This window comes from Triplophysa dalaica, chromosome 4 (genome assembly GCF_015846415.1).
Source record: "Triplophysa dalaica isolate WHDGS20190420 chromosome 4, ASM1584641v1, whole genome shotgun sequence".
NCBI lineage: Eukaryota > Metazoa > Chordata > Actinopteri > Cypriniformes > Nemacheilidae > Triplophysa > Triplophysa dalaica.
The window spans coordinates 9,517,930-9,532,414 of NC_079545.1; the positions used below are offsets into that span (position 1 = coordinate 9,517,930).

The 14,485-nt window shown below is 38.3% G+C and overlaps 1 protein-coding gene across 2 annotated transcripts in view; it reads left to right on the forward strand.

Moving 5' to 3' along the window:
* Positions 1-14,485, forward strand: part of si:ch211-26b3.4 (connector enhancer of kinase suppressor of ras 2) — a 29,583-nt gene that overhangs the window by 6,359 nt on the left and 8,739 nt on the right. The window contains exons 2-12 of one of the 2 annotated variants that reach the window (XM_056746926.1): positions 4,589-4,752; positions 6,025-6,227; positions 6,467-6,554; positions 6,656-6,697; positions 7,483-7,602; positions 7,736-7,795; positions 9,304-9,372; positions 9,770-9,916; positions 10,741-10,871; positions 11,103-11,263; positions 11,564-11,644. In XM_056746926.1, coding sequence (XP_056602904.1) covers positions 4,589-4,752; positions 6,025-6,227; positions 6,467-6,554; positions 6,656-6,697; positions 7,483-7,602; positions 7,736-7,795; positions 9,304-9,372; positions 9,770-9,916; positions 10,741-10,871; positions 11,103-11,263; positions 11,564-11,644 — 1,266 coding nt within the window. Of the gene's footprint in view, positions 1-4,588; positions 4,753-6,024; positions 6,228-6,466; positions 6,555-6,655; positions 6,698-7,482; positions 7,603-7,735; positions 7,796-9,303; positions 9,373-9,769; positions 9,917-10,740; positions 10,872-11,102; positions 11,264-11,563; positions 11,645-14,485 lie in introns of those variants that run through there. The other variant, XM_056746927.1, reaches the window with a different exon arrangement.

Here is a 14,485-nt window from a genome sequence, read left to right on the forward strand (position 1 = left end):
AATCTCCTGCAGGCCCTGTATGTTATAGCTGTTTTGTTTGATTTTGACATTCAAACAAACAATAGAGCTGGAATGTGTTTGATTGTTCTAATATAACCAAAGAACAAGGCAATAGAGACAAATACATATTTTCGACTGCACATTGATGAATTTGCTCTCATTGGCCACGTTTACATGGACGTCAGTAACAGTGGCGGCTGCTGATCTTTTAAAGAGGGGAAGCTCATTTTCAGCCTAAATCATAAAAATTGTCCATTTATTTAATACGATCTAATATATATATATTTAACTCAACGGGAGGAAATGTGGGAATTATGTTAAACTGAAACAATGAATGTGGTGTGAAATTGTGTGAAATATACGATGAAGGTTGCAGCAGTTTGTCTTTCGACTACACATGCAAAATCCGCGATGGGACTGAGTTGGAAATGGAGACAGAGTGATACGCGTCATAATCTGAAGACCAAGCCCACGCCCACACCAACCGTCTCTTTGCATTGCGAGAAGCTGCCGCCTCCTTGTCATTTATGATTTATAACAAAAAAGCTGATATGTGACAATGTGTAAAGCAAACAAGCTAAAAAAAAACAAGAAATACGTTTTTATAAGATGTCGACCCCAAAAAACGAGCGTTTTAGGACATAAAAGTGGATTAAAAAGAGATGACAGACCCTCCAATCATCACGCAGACACTCGGAGTCCGGGCCAGCCCACTCCTCCATTCATTCCAGAGACGCTGAGCGTCCGTGGGCGGGACATAATCGCAGCATTATCCAATGACCGTCTTGTTTCTAAGCACTGAAAAAACTGTTTAAAGCAGCCCCATTGAAGTCAGTGGACGCTGGGCTTCAACAGAGTAATGCACGGTACGCTACGGGAATGAATGAGAAGGAAATCGAGTCAGCCGACCTAAGTAGCTGATTCTGAACGAATTTTTTTCGTTCGAGATGAACGTGTTTAACGCATTTTTAGTCAATAAAATGTTAACATAATAGTACATATATTTGACCATTCATTTTTTGACAATTATAGGGGAAGCTGAGCTTCCCTTGCAGTCTTAAAGAAATCGCGTCTGGTCAGTAATCAAATTATTTGCGTTATTCTGAATAAGCTAATATTACGATTGAGGTGTTTACATGAGTTGCTTTAAGAATATGCCTTTTGTGCTCCCGTTTTATGTAACACTACGTAGTTCTATTAATGGCATGCGTCATTACGTCTCTAAGAGACTCCTTTCGACGTTCCCTCCATAATTTCATGTATCAACAGTTTGTCTTCACCATGGTACCAGATACTTTGGTGTTTTGTTTATTTTCTAGAATTGTTGGGATCTTGCTTGTTTCCCGTTCGGACCAAAAATGTGCTTTCTTACTTGAAGCAATGTTGTTTGCCGTCAAACGAAACGGCTGTCCACTGCTGTGCGTGTGTGTAACCTGTCCCAAAATGTTGCGAAAGTTCCTAGGCGCCGGTAAAAGTGCGGTTAAGGTGTGTAAGTGTCTATACCGTACTTTGATAATGCGACTAAAATAGGAGTACTCAACCCGTCTTATGTCGATTTGTTTATTATGAGTTTGGATGGATTAAGCTAATCAAAAAGCTCTGTTTACATGGTCCATTCTTAATCAGAGTACTGTCTTAACCATGTTAAAGGGATAGTTCACTCAAAAACTTCAATTTGCTGTTTAATTACTCACCCCCAGGCCATCTGAGATGTAGGAGACATTTTTTCTTGAGTAGAACCATAAAGAAGATTGTTTGGTAAATCCGCAGCCCTCTTTGCTTCATATAATGGGAGTCTATGGGGTCCACCTGTCTAAGAGTTCCTAAAGCACATAATTCCAAAAGAGCGCCTCCTGGTGACATGTTGACATGTTGACATGTTGTGAAGCAAATCGTTCGATATTTTCATAAAACTGAACGTCATTTTTAATAATATTACTCATACTGTACAGCCTCTGCACACGTCCCGATCTCGATCTTCTTCTTGTAGTTCTTGGTGTTGGATGACGTGCCAGCGTCTGGTGCGTTTACCGCCACCTGCAGAAAGGGAGTGTTGAGTGATAGTCGCATCTTTGGAATAATGTGCTTTAGGAACTCTTAGACAGGTGGACCCCATAGACTCCTATTATATGAAGCAAAGAGGGATGCAGATTTACCTTAAAATCTTCTTTATGGTTCTACTCAAGGAAAAATGTCACCTTCATCTCGGATGACCAGGGGATGAGTAAATAAACAGCAAATTTGAGTTTTTGGGTGAACTATCCCTTTAATATCAGATTTTTGTTGTCCATGTAAACGTGGTCACTGAGATGATCAAATAATAAATGGCAGTGCTGAACAGATCTATCAATCGATGTAAAATTCAAAGACGGAGACAAATACATGATCCAGTAGCAGCTGCCTTTGGAATGGTTCGCTGTTTGTGAGCATGTGTTTTTCAGCGCGTGTTTGATCATTTTCTTAGGGGTTTCCTCACCATGACTCACCTCGCTCAGTGGGAGGAACCTAATACATGTTTTCCTTTGTCAGCTGTTCTTGAATCAGATGCCTGGGGTAATGCATTAGCACAGCTTGGTGGACTCTAAACCAGAAGAGTTAGAGATGTATTCTACACTCAGAGAATTACAGTTAACAACCATCTGGGTGATGATTACATGTTTAAAGTGTAATTTTGACCATGGTAAAATACAATCCTGTCTTTGTTTTTGAGTGCCTCAGTGTGAGTTCTCAGTTCTTTCTAAAGTGAAAACACTGGTTTTGATCAAGATATTGTTTCTCGAGGGTCCTGATCAGTCTACTCGACAAAATTGACTCAAATTATTGGGCGGGACTCTCGGTTTTCTGACCTATGGCAGGAAGGGGAGTGATCAAGAAACCTGTTTGCAATATGTGTTAATGTGCGAAACATGTGTCAATGTTTTCAGTGTATGCCTACTTGTACGCATCCCTCTCCGACACAGACGTGTGTGTGTTGGACTGTAGGAAATGGAGGCCTTTATCATTCCTCGTGCAGGCTTACCTCCTCGTCTCTAAGCAACGGTTGCCAAGTAATCCCATATAGCTAGAGCAGAAAAAGAGATTGGAGAGAATGAGCACGAGAGAGTCTGTTTAGTTGAAGGACATCCTACAGGCACATTGTAAAGTAACACACAGGTCAAACTGAGCTTCTTTGTGCGTATTGGATGTGATAGAGCTATTTATGAAAAACACTTCAGCTTGTGTGTTTCTGCAAGTTCAGAATGTTCTATCTGAAGACCCTCTGTAGTGCAGTCAACATTAGTCTAGAGATCTGTGTGCGTGTGTAGTGCGAGTCTTGAGCAATGAAGGCGTCTCTCTCTGAAAGACATGTGGTTTTAGGAAAGGCATCAACTATAGCAAGAATCACTCATCACACTCAGTCATGGTTTAAAGAAAGGGTTACCCAGTTTTAATCTTGCCTGTCTTGATAAAACATTTTCTTCAGAACACATTTTTGAAGACTATCCCAGTTTACTTAAATTGTTGTTTTGAAGATTCTTCAAAAATTCAAGAAAGTGAATTTGGGTCAATAACGCATAAGGCGTTATTGTAAATAATAAATAAATAATAATATAAATTGCAGCTATCCAAATTTAAGAATGTGGTGTAAATGCAGATTAAAACTTTTGTTTTTCATCTATCATTTGGCCATAGCCTTAAAAAATGTAATGTGGTGCAACTGTGCTTTATCTTAAATGATTTCATTTCCTTGACATGCGTAACATTGGAACACTAGTATTTAACTTTAGCATTTAAAGTGTTTAGAATTTTTTTTTTGCATTCCTCTGAGTTTTGGTTTTGTAATCATCTCCATATTTTGTTCTTTAACGATGTCTTCCTAAGTGAACAAAATGAACAAACATATTTTTCCTCAAAATCGCATGCAACTGCTATAAATGTTTTAAAAATACCATTAACTTCAGATTCATATTTCAGCCACAAATTCTTATCATTTATTGAATACAATTATTAATAATGTCGCTGGCACCACTTGACTAGTGGTTGTTCTATGTCATTGACCCATTTGTAATAATGGGTGAGTAAATGCTGAAAAGATTTTGATCTGGTAGTGATTTTCTTTCATATCCAACATCTAACATATTTCCTAATATTCTATCATGATGTTCATATCGCTGCTATCCTTCTGCATCCTCGTATCTCCATATTTTGGGATTTTTATTGTACGCCATAAATCATAAACCTAGTAAAAAGTGCTTCTCAACTTGGAGAAGTACAGTTTTTTTCCGCTTCTTGAAAAACAGCTAACTTGGACATCCAAGGTTTTAAAAGGACAGCTACAATTTCTATCCGTCTATTGATGAGTTTAGTAAGTGATTAGTGATTGTATTGCCAAAGTATTGTAAGTGATCCTTATTTGCATGGAAGTACTACCTTTTATGTATGTAATGTATAACAAAAAAGATAAAAAATATATATTCAACATTAAGAAAACATTGCAATGAAACAGTGAAACATCCTCGGAGTGCTGTCTTTTTTAACATTAACAAAACGCACCTAAAAGTAAAAACGTATTGCCCCTCTTACCAGAATCTTTCGCTCTTTCTCCCAGGACTGGACGACTGTTTGCTGCAGTACATGAGGACATTTGAGAGAGAGCAGATCACTGGAGAGCAGCTACTTCATATTACCCATCAGGAACTAGAAGAGCTTGGCGTGACCCGCATCGGACACCAGGAGCTCATTCTGGAGGCTGTGGACTTACTCTGTGCACTGGTGTGTGTTTGTGTGAAAGACTGCTATAGAGTCTAGCTGTGATAACGATGTGTTTGTTTTGTATAAATGACACAACAGACATTTTAATCAAACTCTGCTTAACGCTGAATGATTAGCACCCAGCGGGAATCTCCCAACCAGTACACAACCAGAGGTGGGGGTGTGTGTAGGCCGCGTGTGATCCTGATTGGCTGCTAGAGGAATTCGTATACCACAGAAAGATTTATTAATTCACTTTAAAAACGTCAACAGTATCACCGCCGTAATCTCTTCCTCCTTCGAGAGTTTGTATCTAAAATCGTTCTAGTTCTCTTCTATCTTCCCTAAAAAGCAGTGCTCGCCGGAAACTTATTTGGATGCCTCTTTAACCTTTTACCGAGGTGCCATAAACAACATTACAAAGAGCTCACTTGCGAGCCTATTTATATAAGGCTTTATTTTTAATAACAGTTGGAGCAGTAAATGGGTTTCTGCATATTAATATGCATTGTTGCCTCTGATTGAGGCGGCGATTGTGGAGCATGCGTTAAATAATAGAACGACAGTCACGACAGCCGAGGTCTATTTCCATTCGGCGGAGGAAAATGATGACAGATCAGCACTGCGGGGACCAATAAACGCACCATATAAAGACAAAATGAGGAGGGAAAGAGGGAAAAGCCCTCCGTTCCGTAAAATAACTAGGACGGGGGGCTGGTCCGGCCGCACTTGAGAGAACATCGCTTTCCATAGGCAATTCATTAGCACAGTGAACAAACCTAGAGGAATCGCAAAGAGAATAATCTGTGAGAACCACAAAACTCATGAATCGTGATTCACGTGATGGAACGTATACTGAATTAAACATCGATTCACAGAAACTAGGGTTTTCAGAACATCAGTCTCACCAAGAAGCACTTCTAAGAAAATCGCATTTATTTTTTGAGTAATAGCGTTTTCATCTGCATGGAGACATAGATTACGTTTTTTTAATAGCATATCACAGCGTAGGCAGCGTTATATTTCAGAGTAACCTTGTTAGTGGGTAGAGATGGCCGTCTACACGTGCTGCGATGACACTCTGAGGGTGTTGGTTCTGTTATATTCTGCTGACACTTGCATGGTGTTGCTTTTATGTGTGTGAAATACAAACTACAAAATTGATTGTTGTGCTTCCAGCTTCCATTTTCCAACGGTGAAGCTCGACCTAAAAATAAATACTTGTCCCAGAAGTGTCATGTGACAAAGCTGGGTGTATTATATTGAAAAATATATATATTTATCCTGTTGCAGAACTATGGTCTCGAGACAGAAAATTTGCGCACTTTGTCACACAAACTCAACGCGTCGGCTAAGAATCTGCAGAACTTCATAACGGGTCGCCGTCGCGGGGGCCATTATGATGGACGGGTCTCACGGCGCCTTCCCAATGACTTCCTGACCTCGGTCGTTGACCTCATCGGAGCGGCAAAAAATCTGCTCGCATGGCTGGACAGGTAACGAAACTGACCTGAACAGAACCTTGGCAGAGCTGAAAATAGCTTCACATCTAACTAAATGGAATTGAAATAAAATCAAAATAGGCCAAGCTTTCACTTATTACTTAAATGGGATGAAATAGAAATGGAGAAATAATGAAATGAACGGAGCAAATGACATTATTGAGAATATGAAACAGGGCTTTTTGTTTGTCTGCTGTAATGGCCTCATCTCTCTGTGTATGTTTTGTTCGTAGGTCTCCATTTGTCAGTGTTTCTGAGTACTCAGTGCTGAAGAACAACATCGTTCAGCTTTGTCTAGAACTAACAACTATAGTACAGCAGGTGTGTGTGAGTTAGAGAGATGTAGACAACGTGTATTTGAGTGTTTTGATATGTGACTAACGTAGCACTTTAGTAATGTTTTCATTTATGTCTTTTTTCAGGATTGCACTGTATATGAAACTGAAAATAAGATTCTACATGTGGTGAGTATTTTCCACCTGTTTATATTTTACACAAATGTGCACACACAGGTGTCATATATAAATAACTTTTTCAAATTTTATATTAAAGGAATAGTTCAGATGAAATGCAATTTAGGTTTTATTATTTCGACTCGACCTTTAAATAATAAAAAAAATACAGGGAAAATTGTAATCTGTTTACTATGGAATCCTAAGGGGTGCCGTTATGTAAAGAAAATCCAAAGCCTTTTTAAAAGAACACATATTTTCTCCACTTACACACAGCCTAAAATTACATTTGAATTGAAACGTGATTGTGAAGTCACGTGTATCTAGCCTGCTCTGAAGCAAAACTCTGAATAATCTTGAATAATGCAGATTATGATTTTTTCTCCCTTCAGGATGACTGCCTGTAGAACAGAAAGTGTGGGAGAGACAGACAGATAATAAAGAAAATAAGATGAAAGAAAAAATAGCATAAATTAAACTACATATAGCTCATGAATTAAACCGATTTGGATTATGTTGTAGTGAGGGTTATGGCAATGTCTTTTGGAATGTAAATGATATGGACTGTTGCAGTTTTCCTTTCTGAAAAGGCTGGCATTGTATGGCGTATGTTTTGGATGCTGGGTATGCTTTTTAACAAATATATGTACAATGATATGATCATTTTTTCAATTTAAGTTGTCAGTGTTAATTGCACTATTAACCCATATAATTTGACTGAAAGATACCGAATCAAAAACACAGACTGACAATACATTGTATCTCTCTCTCTTTATTCTCTCAATGTCTCTTTTCAGTGTAAGACTCTATCAGGTATCTGTGAGCACATTATTTCGTTATCATCCGATTCGTTGGTGTCACAGTCTGCCCACCTAGAGGTCGTCCATCTGACTAATGTTATGCCTAGTGAAGGCTTGGTAAGTAAAAAATAACGATGACCATATCCCCTTTGTCATCAACAGAAATTAAAGAACACCAACAGCAGTGTATTTTGGGTTGCATATATTTATATTTATGTTTGTATTTTTATATTTATGTATATTTTTTCAGGGCATGTACATCAAGTCCACATATGATGGTCTTCATGTGATCACTGGGACCACAGAGAATGTGAGTTGAGTGTTTTTCGGTCGTTTTCAATCTCTGTAATGAATGTTTTAGAAGTGTGTATAAATAATACAAAACCATTTAGTCCTCACATTTAACACTTTTATAGCAAGATCAGTTGATTTTAATGCAAACGTCCAAGGTCTTCAATGGTGATGATGTTGTGTGTTAGGGAGGCATGTGCTATCTTCTCGAGAAACAAATTAAAAATGTGAGTTCTGTCATTTTATCTCAACTTAATGTCATTTCAAAGCATTTACTTATTCTGTTAAAGGATAACTTTTTAAAATCTTTCTTTTTTCAACAGTTTATAGTGACCACATGCTCTAAAAATTAATCATTTTTGTATTCGATTTGAATATAATGTAGATGTGAAAATATTTAGTAAAAGCACCACAAAACCATCATAACAGTAGTCCATATGATTTGAGATATGCAAAACGGTATCCCTAAGTCATGCCATAGCTTTCTGAGAAACGGATAGAAATTCATTATTCATTGTTCACTTTCAGCTAAAATCATTTATGCAATTTAATGTGCTGTTCTCAAATTACATGCGGTGGCACAGGTTTTATATCACTATTTCATCACAAAGCATGTGAGAACCAGCAGCATCCAACAATCCACCACAGGTGCTTTATGTGTTTTTCATTAATGGAGAGTCAAAATTATTTTAAATTTAGCCTGTCTTTGACACAAATTTATCACATGTCTTCAGAAGACTTGAAATATGGTAACAAAATCACATATTTTTTATATATACTTGAGGTTTTTTTTAGATCTGGACAGCCTCTGGTCACTATAAATATTTTATTGAAAAAAGCTCCATAAATATTGTTTAAAATTCTTTTATACTAAAAAAACAAGAGCACGCAGACTAAGAATGACATGAGATACAGGTTAGATTCATGATAGACTAATTTCTGGCAACAGTTCTCCAGCCAGCACATACTGTGCTGCAGTTCTTCTGTGGGGACAGAAGATCCAGGTCATGTGTACAGAACAGACACTTGATTTCAGTGCTGGCTGGAGCGAAGCTCGGAATAGATGATTGTTCCAGTAATGTTGTTAAATCATTTATATACGTAGATGAATTAAGCTACATTCCCTTTTTACCACACGTTCATGCAGGAAGAACAGAGCTGTTTTATTTTTTATTCCTAATGCACATTTGTAGTACAACGAAAATGATTCTTCATTGTTTTTGCAAATGCTCGTTCCTTCTATATTCATAAAACAAGCCATATAACAAATTGAAATGCTTCTTTAAAGTCTTCCAAAACATTTTATGGAATGTTCTGGCGCGGTTTGTACTGGCTACTGAAAGTTTTCAAGTTCAATCCCTGAAAAGTAGAAAGATCAGATGAGGTTTCAATGAAAAGGCTTCTTCATAAGGAAAATTAACATACACACATATGTGATGCAATAATACAACACAACACAGAAGTGTGTAATTGTTGCTGTCAGATTTAATGAACAGGGTAATTGATCTCTCTATCTCTTTCCTGCAGTCTCCCGCAGATCAGTGCAAGAAGATTCATGCTGGTGATGAGGTCATTCAGGTCAATCACCAGACGGTGGTGTGTATCACTGTGTGCAATGTTATGCTGTCATATGTATGTGTGTGTGTGTAGATGTGTTGCACTTGCATCGCCGTGCATAATTGTGCATTCATGTTTGTAGAGATATGATTGATTGTCCTCATTTGGAGATAACTGGATGTCACAAACCCTGGAACAAACAACATTAATGCAATGTGAAAATAATAATATATAATATTCATATAGTTACAATTACATCATTTATATATGTTCTTCACTACTGTATTAGTAATGAAAATAAATTACAGTAGCAAGAAATTGGATAAACAATTGCTTTGCTGTAAATATCAACACACCACCTATGGTAATAGTCGAACGAATTGGTTTTATACAAATACTAAAATATATTTGTAATCATGTTTCATTCGTTTTTCAGGTTGGTTGGCAGCTGAAGAATTTAGTCAATTGTCTCCGAGAGGATCCGAGCGGAGTCATTCTCACACTGAAGAAGAGACCACAAAACACTCTCGGCTCAACCCCTGCGCTGCTAAAAAACGCACGCTGGAAACCACTTGCCCTGCAGGTGTGTGTACTGTCAGGATAGTTCACCGTGTTTGTTCAAGTGTATCCATTTAATATGTATTGAGTGCGAGCATGTGTGTGTATGTGTGCATGAGCGCAACTCACAGCAGTGAATGAGTTCTGTACGGCTTGTTGCCATGGCACCCAGAGTTCCGTGGTTGCTCTGGATACAAGTATCAGACAGATGCAGTTTAAGCCGCACATGTGTCCTTTACCCACAGTCACGACACACTGGAATGGAGTGGACTGTTCACTCATGAATGAATTCACACAGGATTTACGTTTCATCACATCTGAAGGACTTATTCAGTGATAAATCTCTGATTTTAAACCCATTCTAAATGATGATTTGGGATATATTTGAGAATTAACGCGCTAGAGAAGGACAGACAGGCTGATGTAGATGAAGTATTTAAAGAATTGAAGAAGAGATTTGCACTGAAATGCTCCACAGTGGACATGGTTCCTCTGCCCCTTGTTGCCAGGTTTTGTCTCATGCTTGTTGCTATGCTTTTTCCCATTACTAACTGACTGATGCAGTGCTCACTGTTGCTAAGGGAAACGCTATCATCATTTTCAAACACACTATGATCACTGTTCTGCCCTCTAGTGGAACAAACGTGCCATGTCTAAGAAACGGTATTTACATGAAAGATTTTCTGAACACTTTCATTACAGATTATTAAGGCATGAGCTATTTTCCCTGATGCTTTTGTGCCCAAGTTAATGATCCTTAACATATTCTTTAAAATGTTATTACCATTTAAATTATTTCTTAAATATTTTTCTTGACAGCAAGATGTTGTTTTTGTGTTTGATCGACAGCCTCTGTCCACCAGTCCATGCAGTGGTTCTCCCACCCCACCCAGCACGCTCGGGTCAGTAGGACTCTCACCTGGAGTTGACACATCTGGGGGACATGATGTGTTTATACTGTCCCCTGTTTATGGACACAGGTATTTACATATTACCAGTGGCAGAAATGACCGAGACCCTAAATGGGGAACCAAGAAAATATGCAGAAAATATGATATGTTTATGTATGACATTTGTATAGAGGCTATTTTGTGGATAGAAATGAGAAATTCTCTACATTTGGCACTGGAACTCTGCCCCCCCCCCTTGTAATTCACTACCTTGGACTCCCATTTTAGCCCTGCATATGAATCTCTCTCTCTCTCTTTTAGAGAGGAGGATCTGGATCGTGGTGGCTTTGGAGTGTTTGGCTCTGACTCTCCTGGTTATTATGTAGAACAGGAGGTGCTGGGGGGGCAGTACTTCCCCCTCCTGGAGGAGGATTCTGGGAGAAATACCGGACTGCGACGCAGAGACCGGACCCCAACTCACAGTAAGAGAGCAGAAAATGACATGCGCATCATACTGCTCAATGTCTACATATACTGCACACTTTATGCTACATTTTAATAAAATAGAAATATCAAACAGTTCACAAATTCCAACGAGAAATGTTTTATATTTTAGTAAGGACTAAGTTTTTTTTTGTCACGTGCTGTACGTTTTGCAGCATGTCTGGCTATTTACTTATTTACAAAGCAGAGCATTTCCACTAGTGAGCCCATGTACTAGTACATACAATAATGCAAACAGAGAGAGGAGACGCTCTTAAATGTTGTATGTCTTCCTGTAGGTGACCCCCGGCAGGTTTCCATGGGAACTGAGTGGCTGACAGAACCGCAAGACTCTGGAGTTTACAAAAGAGGAAGCAGAGGTGTCGAAACTTTACACACTTTATAGTTATGCTTCTAATTTAAAACGTGTTTTCCTTTATTGCTGGTGCCTGTCAGGTGAGATGCAGACAAGACCCAGTTGCAAAAAAATTTGTTCAAGCAAATATGGTTTGTTAGGATAAGACACTGTCTGGCAGAACAACAAGTGTTTACAAAGCTGGAACCTAAGGGTGCAAAAAAAGCAAAAACCCAGAGGTCTAAACAAATAAATACTAAAGACATTGTTTTATTTGACTTACATTTGACTTAGCTAGACTGAACTTGACACTGAAACAACAAAAAGGACAGCAAAAATTGGATGGTAAATTAGAAAACAAGGAAGCAGGGTCAAGACATGAGACAGGAGAGCGCTTGACACACAGAAAAACAAATAATGGACACGTGCCACCAAACACAGGACAGAAATGCAATGTGCTTAAAAAAAATCGACAAGAAACAAAAAACAACACCAGGTGCAAGAACCAAACCTCATGCTTAAATACAGCACACAGGGCTTCAAAATCCTGTCACAACAAACTAGACGACAACCTAAAGTGCAAGGAAAACAGAACTGTTACCTGGAATTATTTTGTGTTAAGTATCATGGTACCCACTTTCAAATACACTTTATTTCACAGCACACTGTTTAACTCTCTTATTTTCACCTCTATTATGTTCTTTTGTGTGCCTCACTTTTGCTGTCGTTGGGCTTTTATTTATTGTAGGCATTGTTTACATCCCAGCAGGGATTTTTTATGTCAGTCAAGAAAAATGAAGGCTGTTTGCCATGGCATTAGGAACAGCTGGACAGATGATGATCTCTGAGAAGATTTGTAGGAGTTCAGTGTTGTAAGGACATCAGAGCAGAAAAACCCAGCAATTAAATTCACCCCTTGTGCAAAACAGTTTATTTAAAAAATGTTTTAAAGAGTACATAACTAGGGATTTTCGAGGTCCTTCGTTGGTTTAGGGAGTGTCCAGCATCAAGCTTATGTACAGAAAGGGTGTGAAAAACACTATTATTTCGTAATAATAGGTCATTATTCTTACCTTACTTCTTGACTGACTCTCAAATGATTGGTTGTGCGATTCATCTGTCTAATCCCCTCCTTGGTCAGATGATTGATCAGATGGTCTAGTCTGATGTGATTGGTCTACCGCGAATCAGCCTCACAAGCTACAGTGTTTGGGGGAGAAGAGTGAAGTGTTCGCGGGCAGTCCTGGCAAAATGTAAGCGGGGACCATACAGTTTTCCTCAAAAGTTTACCACCCCTTGGAGAATCTGGGAAAAGCTAAACCTTTTGAAAAATAAGATGATTTTTGAAAATGCAGGTTTATTTTTAATTTAGTCCTGCCCTGAGCAAGTTATTTCACTAAAGAAAGGTAAACATTAAGTTCACAGTAAAGAATACTAACAGAATTTCTAAAAATAGCCCCTTTACACGATCATGATTCTTAATACTGTATGATGTTACCTAAACAATCAATGACAGTTTTTATGTTTAGTCCTTGATCTTCAAAACAATCACTCAGGTCCTCCACAGTCTTTGCTTTTTCAGCATTTCTGGATATTTGACTCATGTCCAGCAGTAACTGTATGATGGTAAAATGGTTTTGGTGTAAAACATGTAAATATATATATTTAATTCCCCTGAAAAACTTTTATGTGTTTTTAAATCTTCTGAAGGCCATTAGTAATTGAAAAAATAAGATTGTAGAACGATTCAAAGTAGGGAAGGAAGGAGACGGGAATCGGCAGACATTTAAACAAAGTTTTAACATAAATAATAACAGCCGGCGGCCCCTCACGGCCGACAGCCGGTGAACAAAACAAACCACAACAAAAACACGGAAGTAAAACATGTTTGGGTCCGGTCCTCTCTCTTCGACGGTCCGGTCGCTCGTTCTCTTATATGCTCCCGATCTCCTACGTGATACGAGACCGGTGCGCGCAGAGCTGCCGCTCTTTAACATCTCCAACCACGGTCTCGCCCCGCCTACTCCACTACATGGATGTATAAATAAAAGAATAAGAATAAGTGGCGTGTATATTGAATATCCTTGATACTCATTATTGATTTGCTGTTTATTTGCTGGCAAGGGGTGGGGGGTTGTTTTGTAAATTTGTAAAGCTTTAAACAAAGTATTAAAAAAATAAAGAAAAAAAAATCATGGGTGTGTAAATTTTTGCTTTGGTCTATTTTTAGAAATTCTGTTATTATTCTTTAGTGTGAACCTTATGTTTACATTTCTTTAGTGAAATAACTTGCTCAGGGCAGGACTAAATTGACCTTCATTTTCAAGAATTCCACAAGTTTCAGCTTTTTCCAGATTCTGCAAGGGGTGTGTAAAGTTTTGAGCACGACTGTATGTAGTGACGTAAATCCGTGGCAGTGCGCCAAACGGACTAGGGATGAGTCGTTTGCATGATTCAGAGTCAACTCCCGATTTACAACTTGGGAGACTGCTTACTTTCAAACACGGCAACATTACACACGGCATGAAATGTAATTTTCATGATCTCATGTTACATACTCTTTTAAGTCGGTTTTCAACGTAAAATACTTGAAATGTAACATTGCCGCTTGCTAAGAAAAATGAAGACTTCATTTGAGAGCTTTGAGTAAAAGAGCGAAGAGAGTTTGTGACCTGTTTGCAACGAATTTGCAAGCGCAAGCTGAAAGTATAGTTGCAGTTGTCTTTGAACAAGCAACATTATTTATTTACATTTATTCATTTATTTATAAAGCACTGCTGAGTCCTTTGCAATTTCATGTATTTCGATGCAATGACAAACAAATGCTTATTATTATTAGCTCTGCCCTATTTAGCCTGAGGAACTG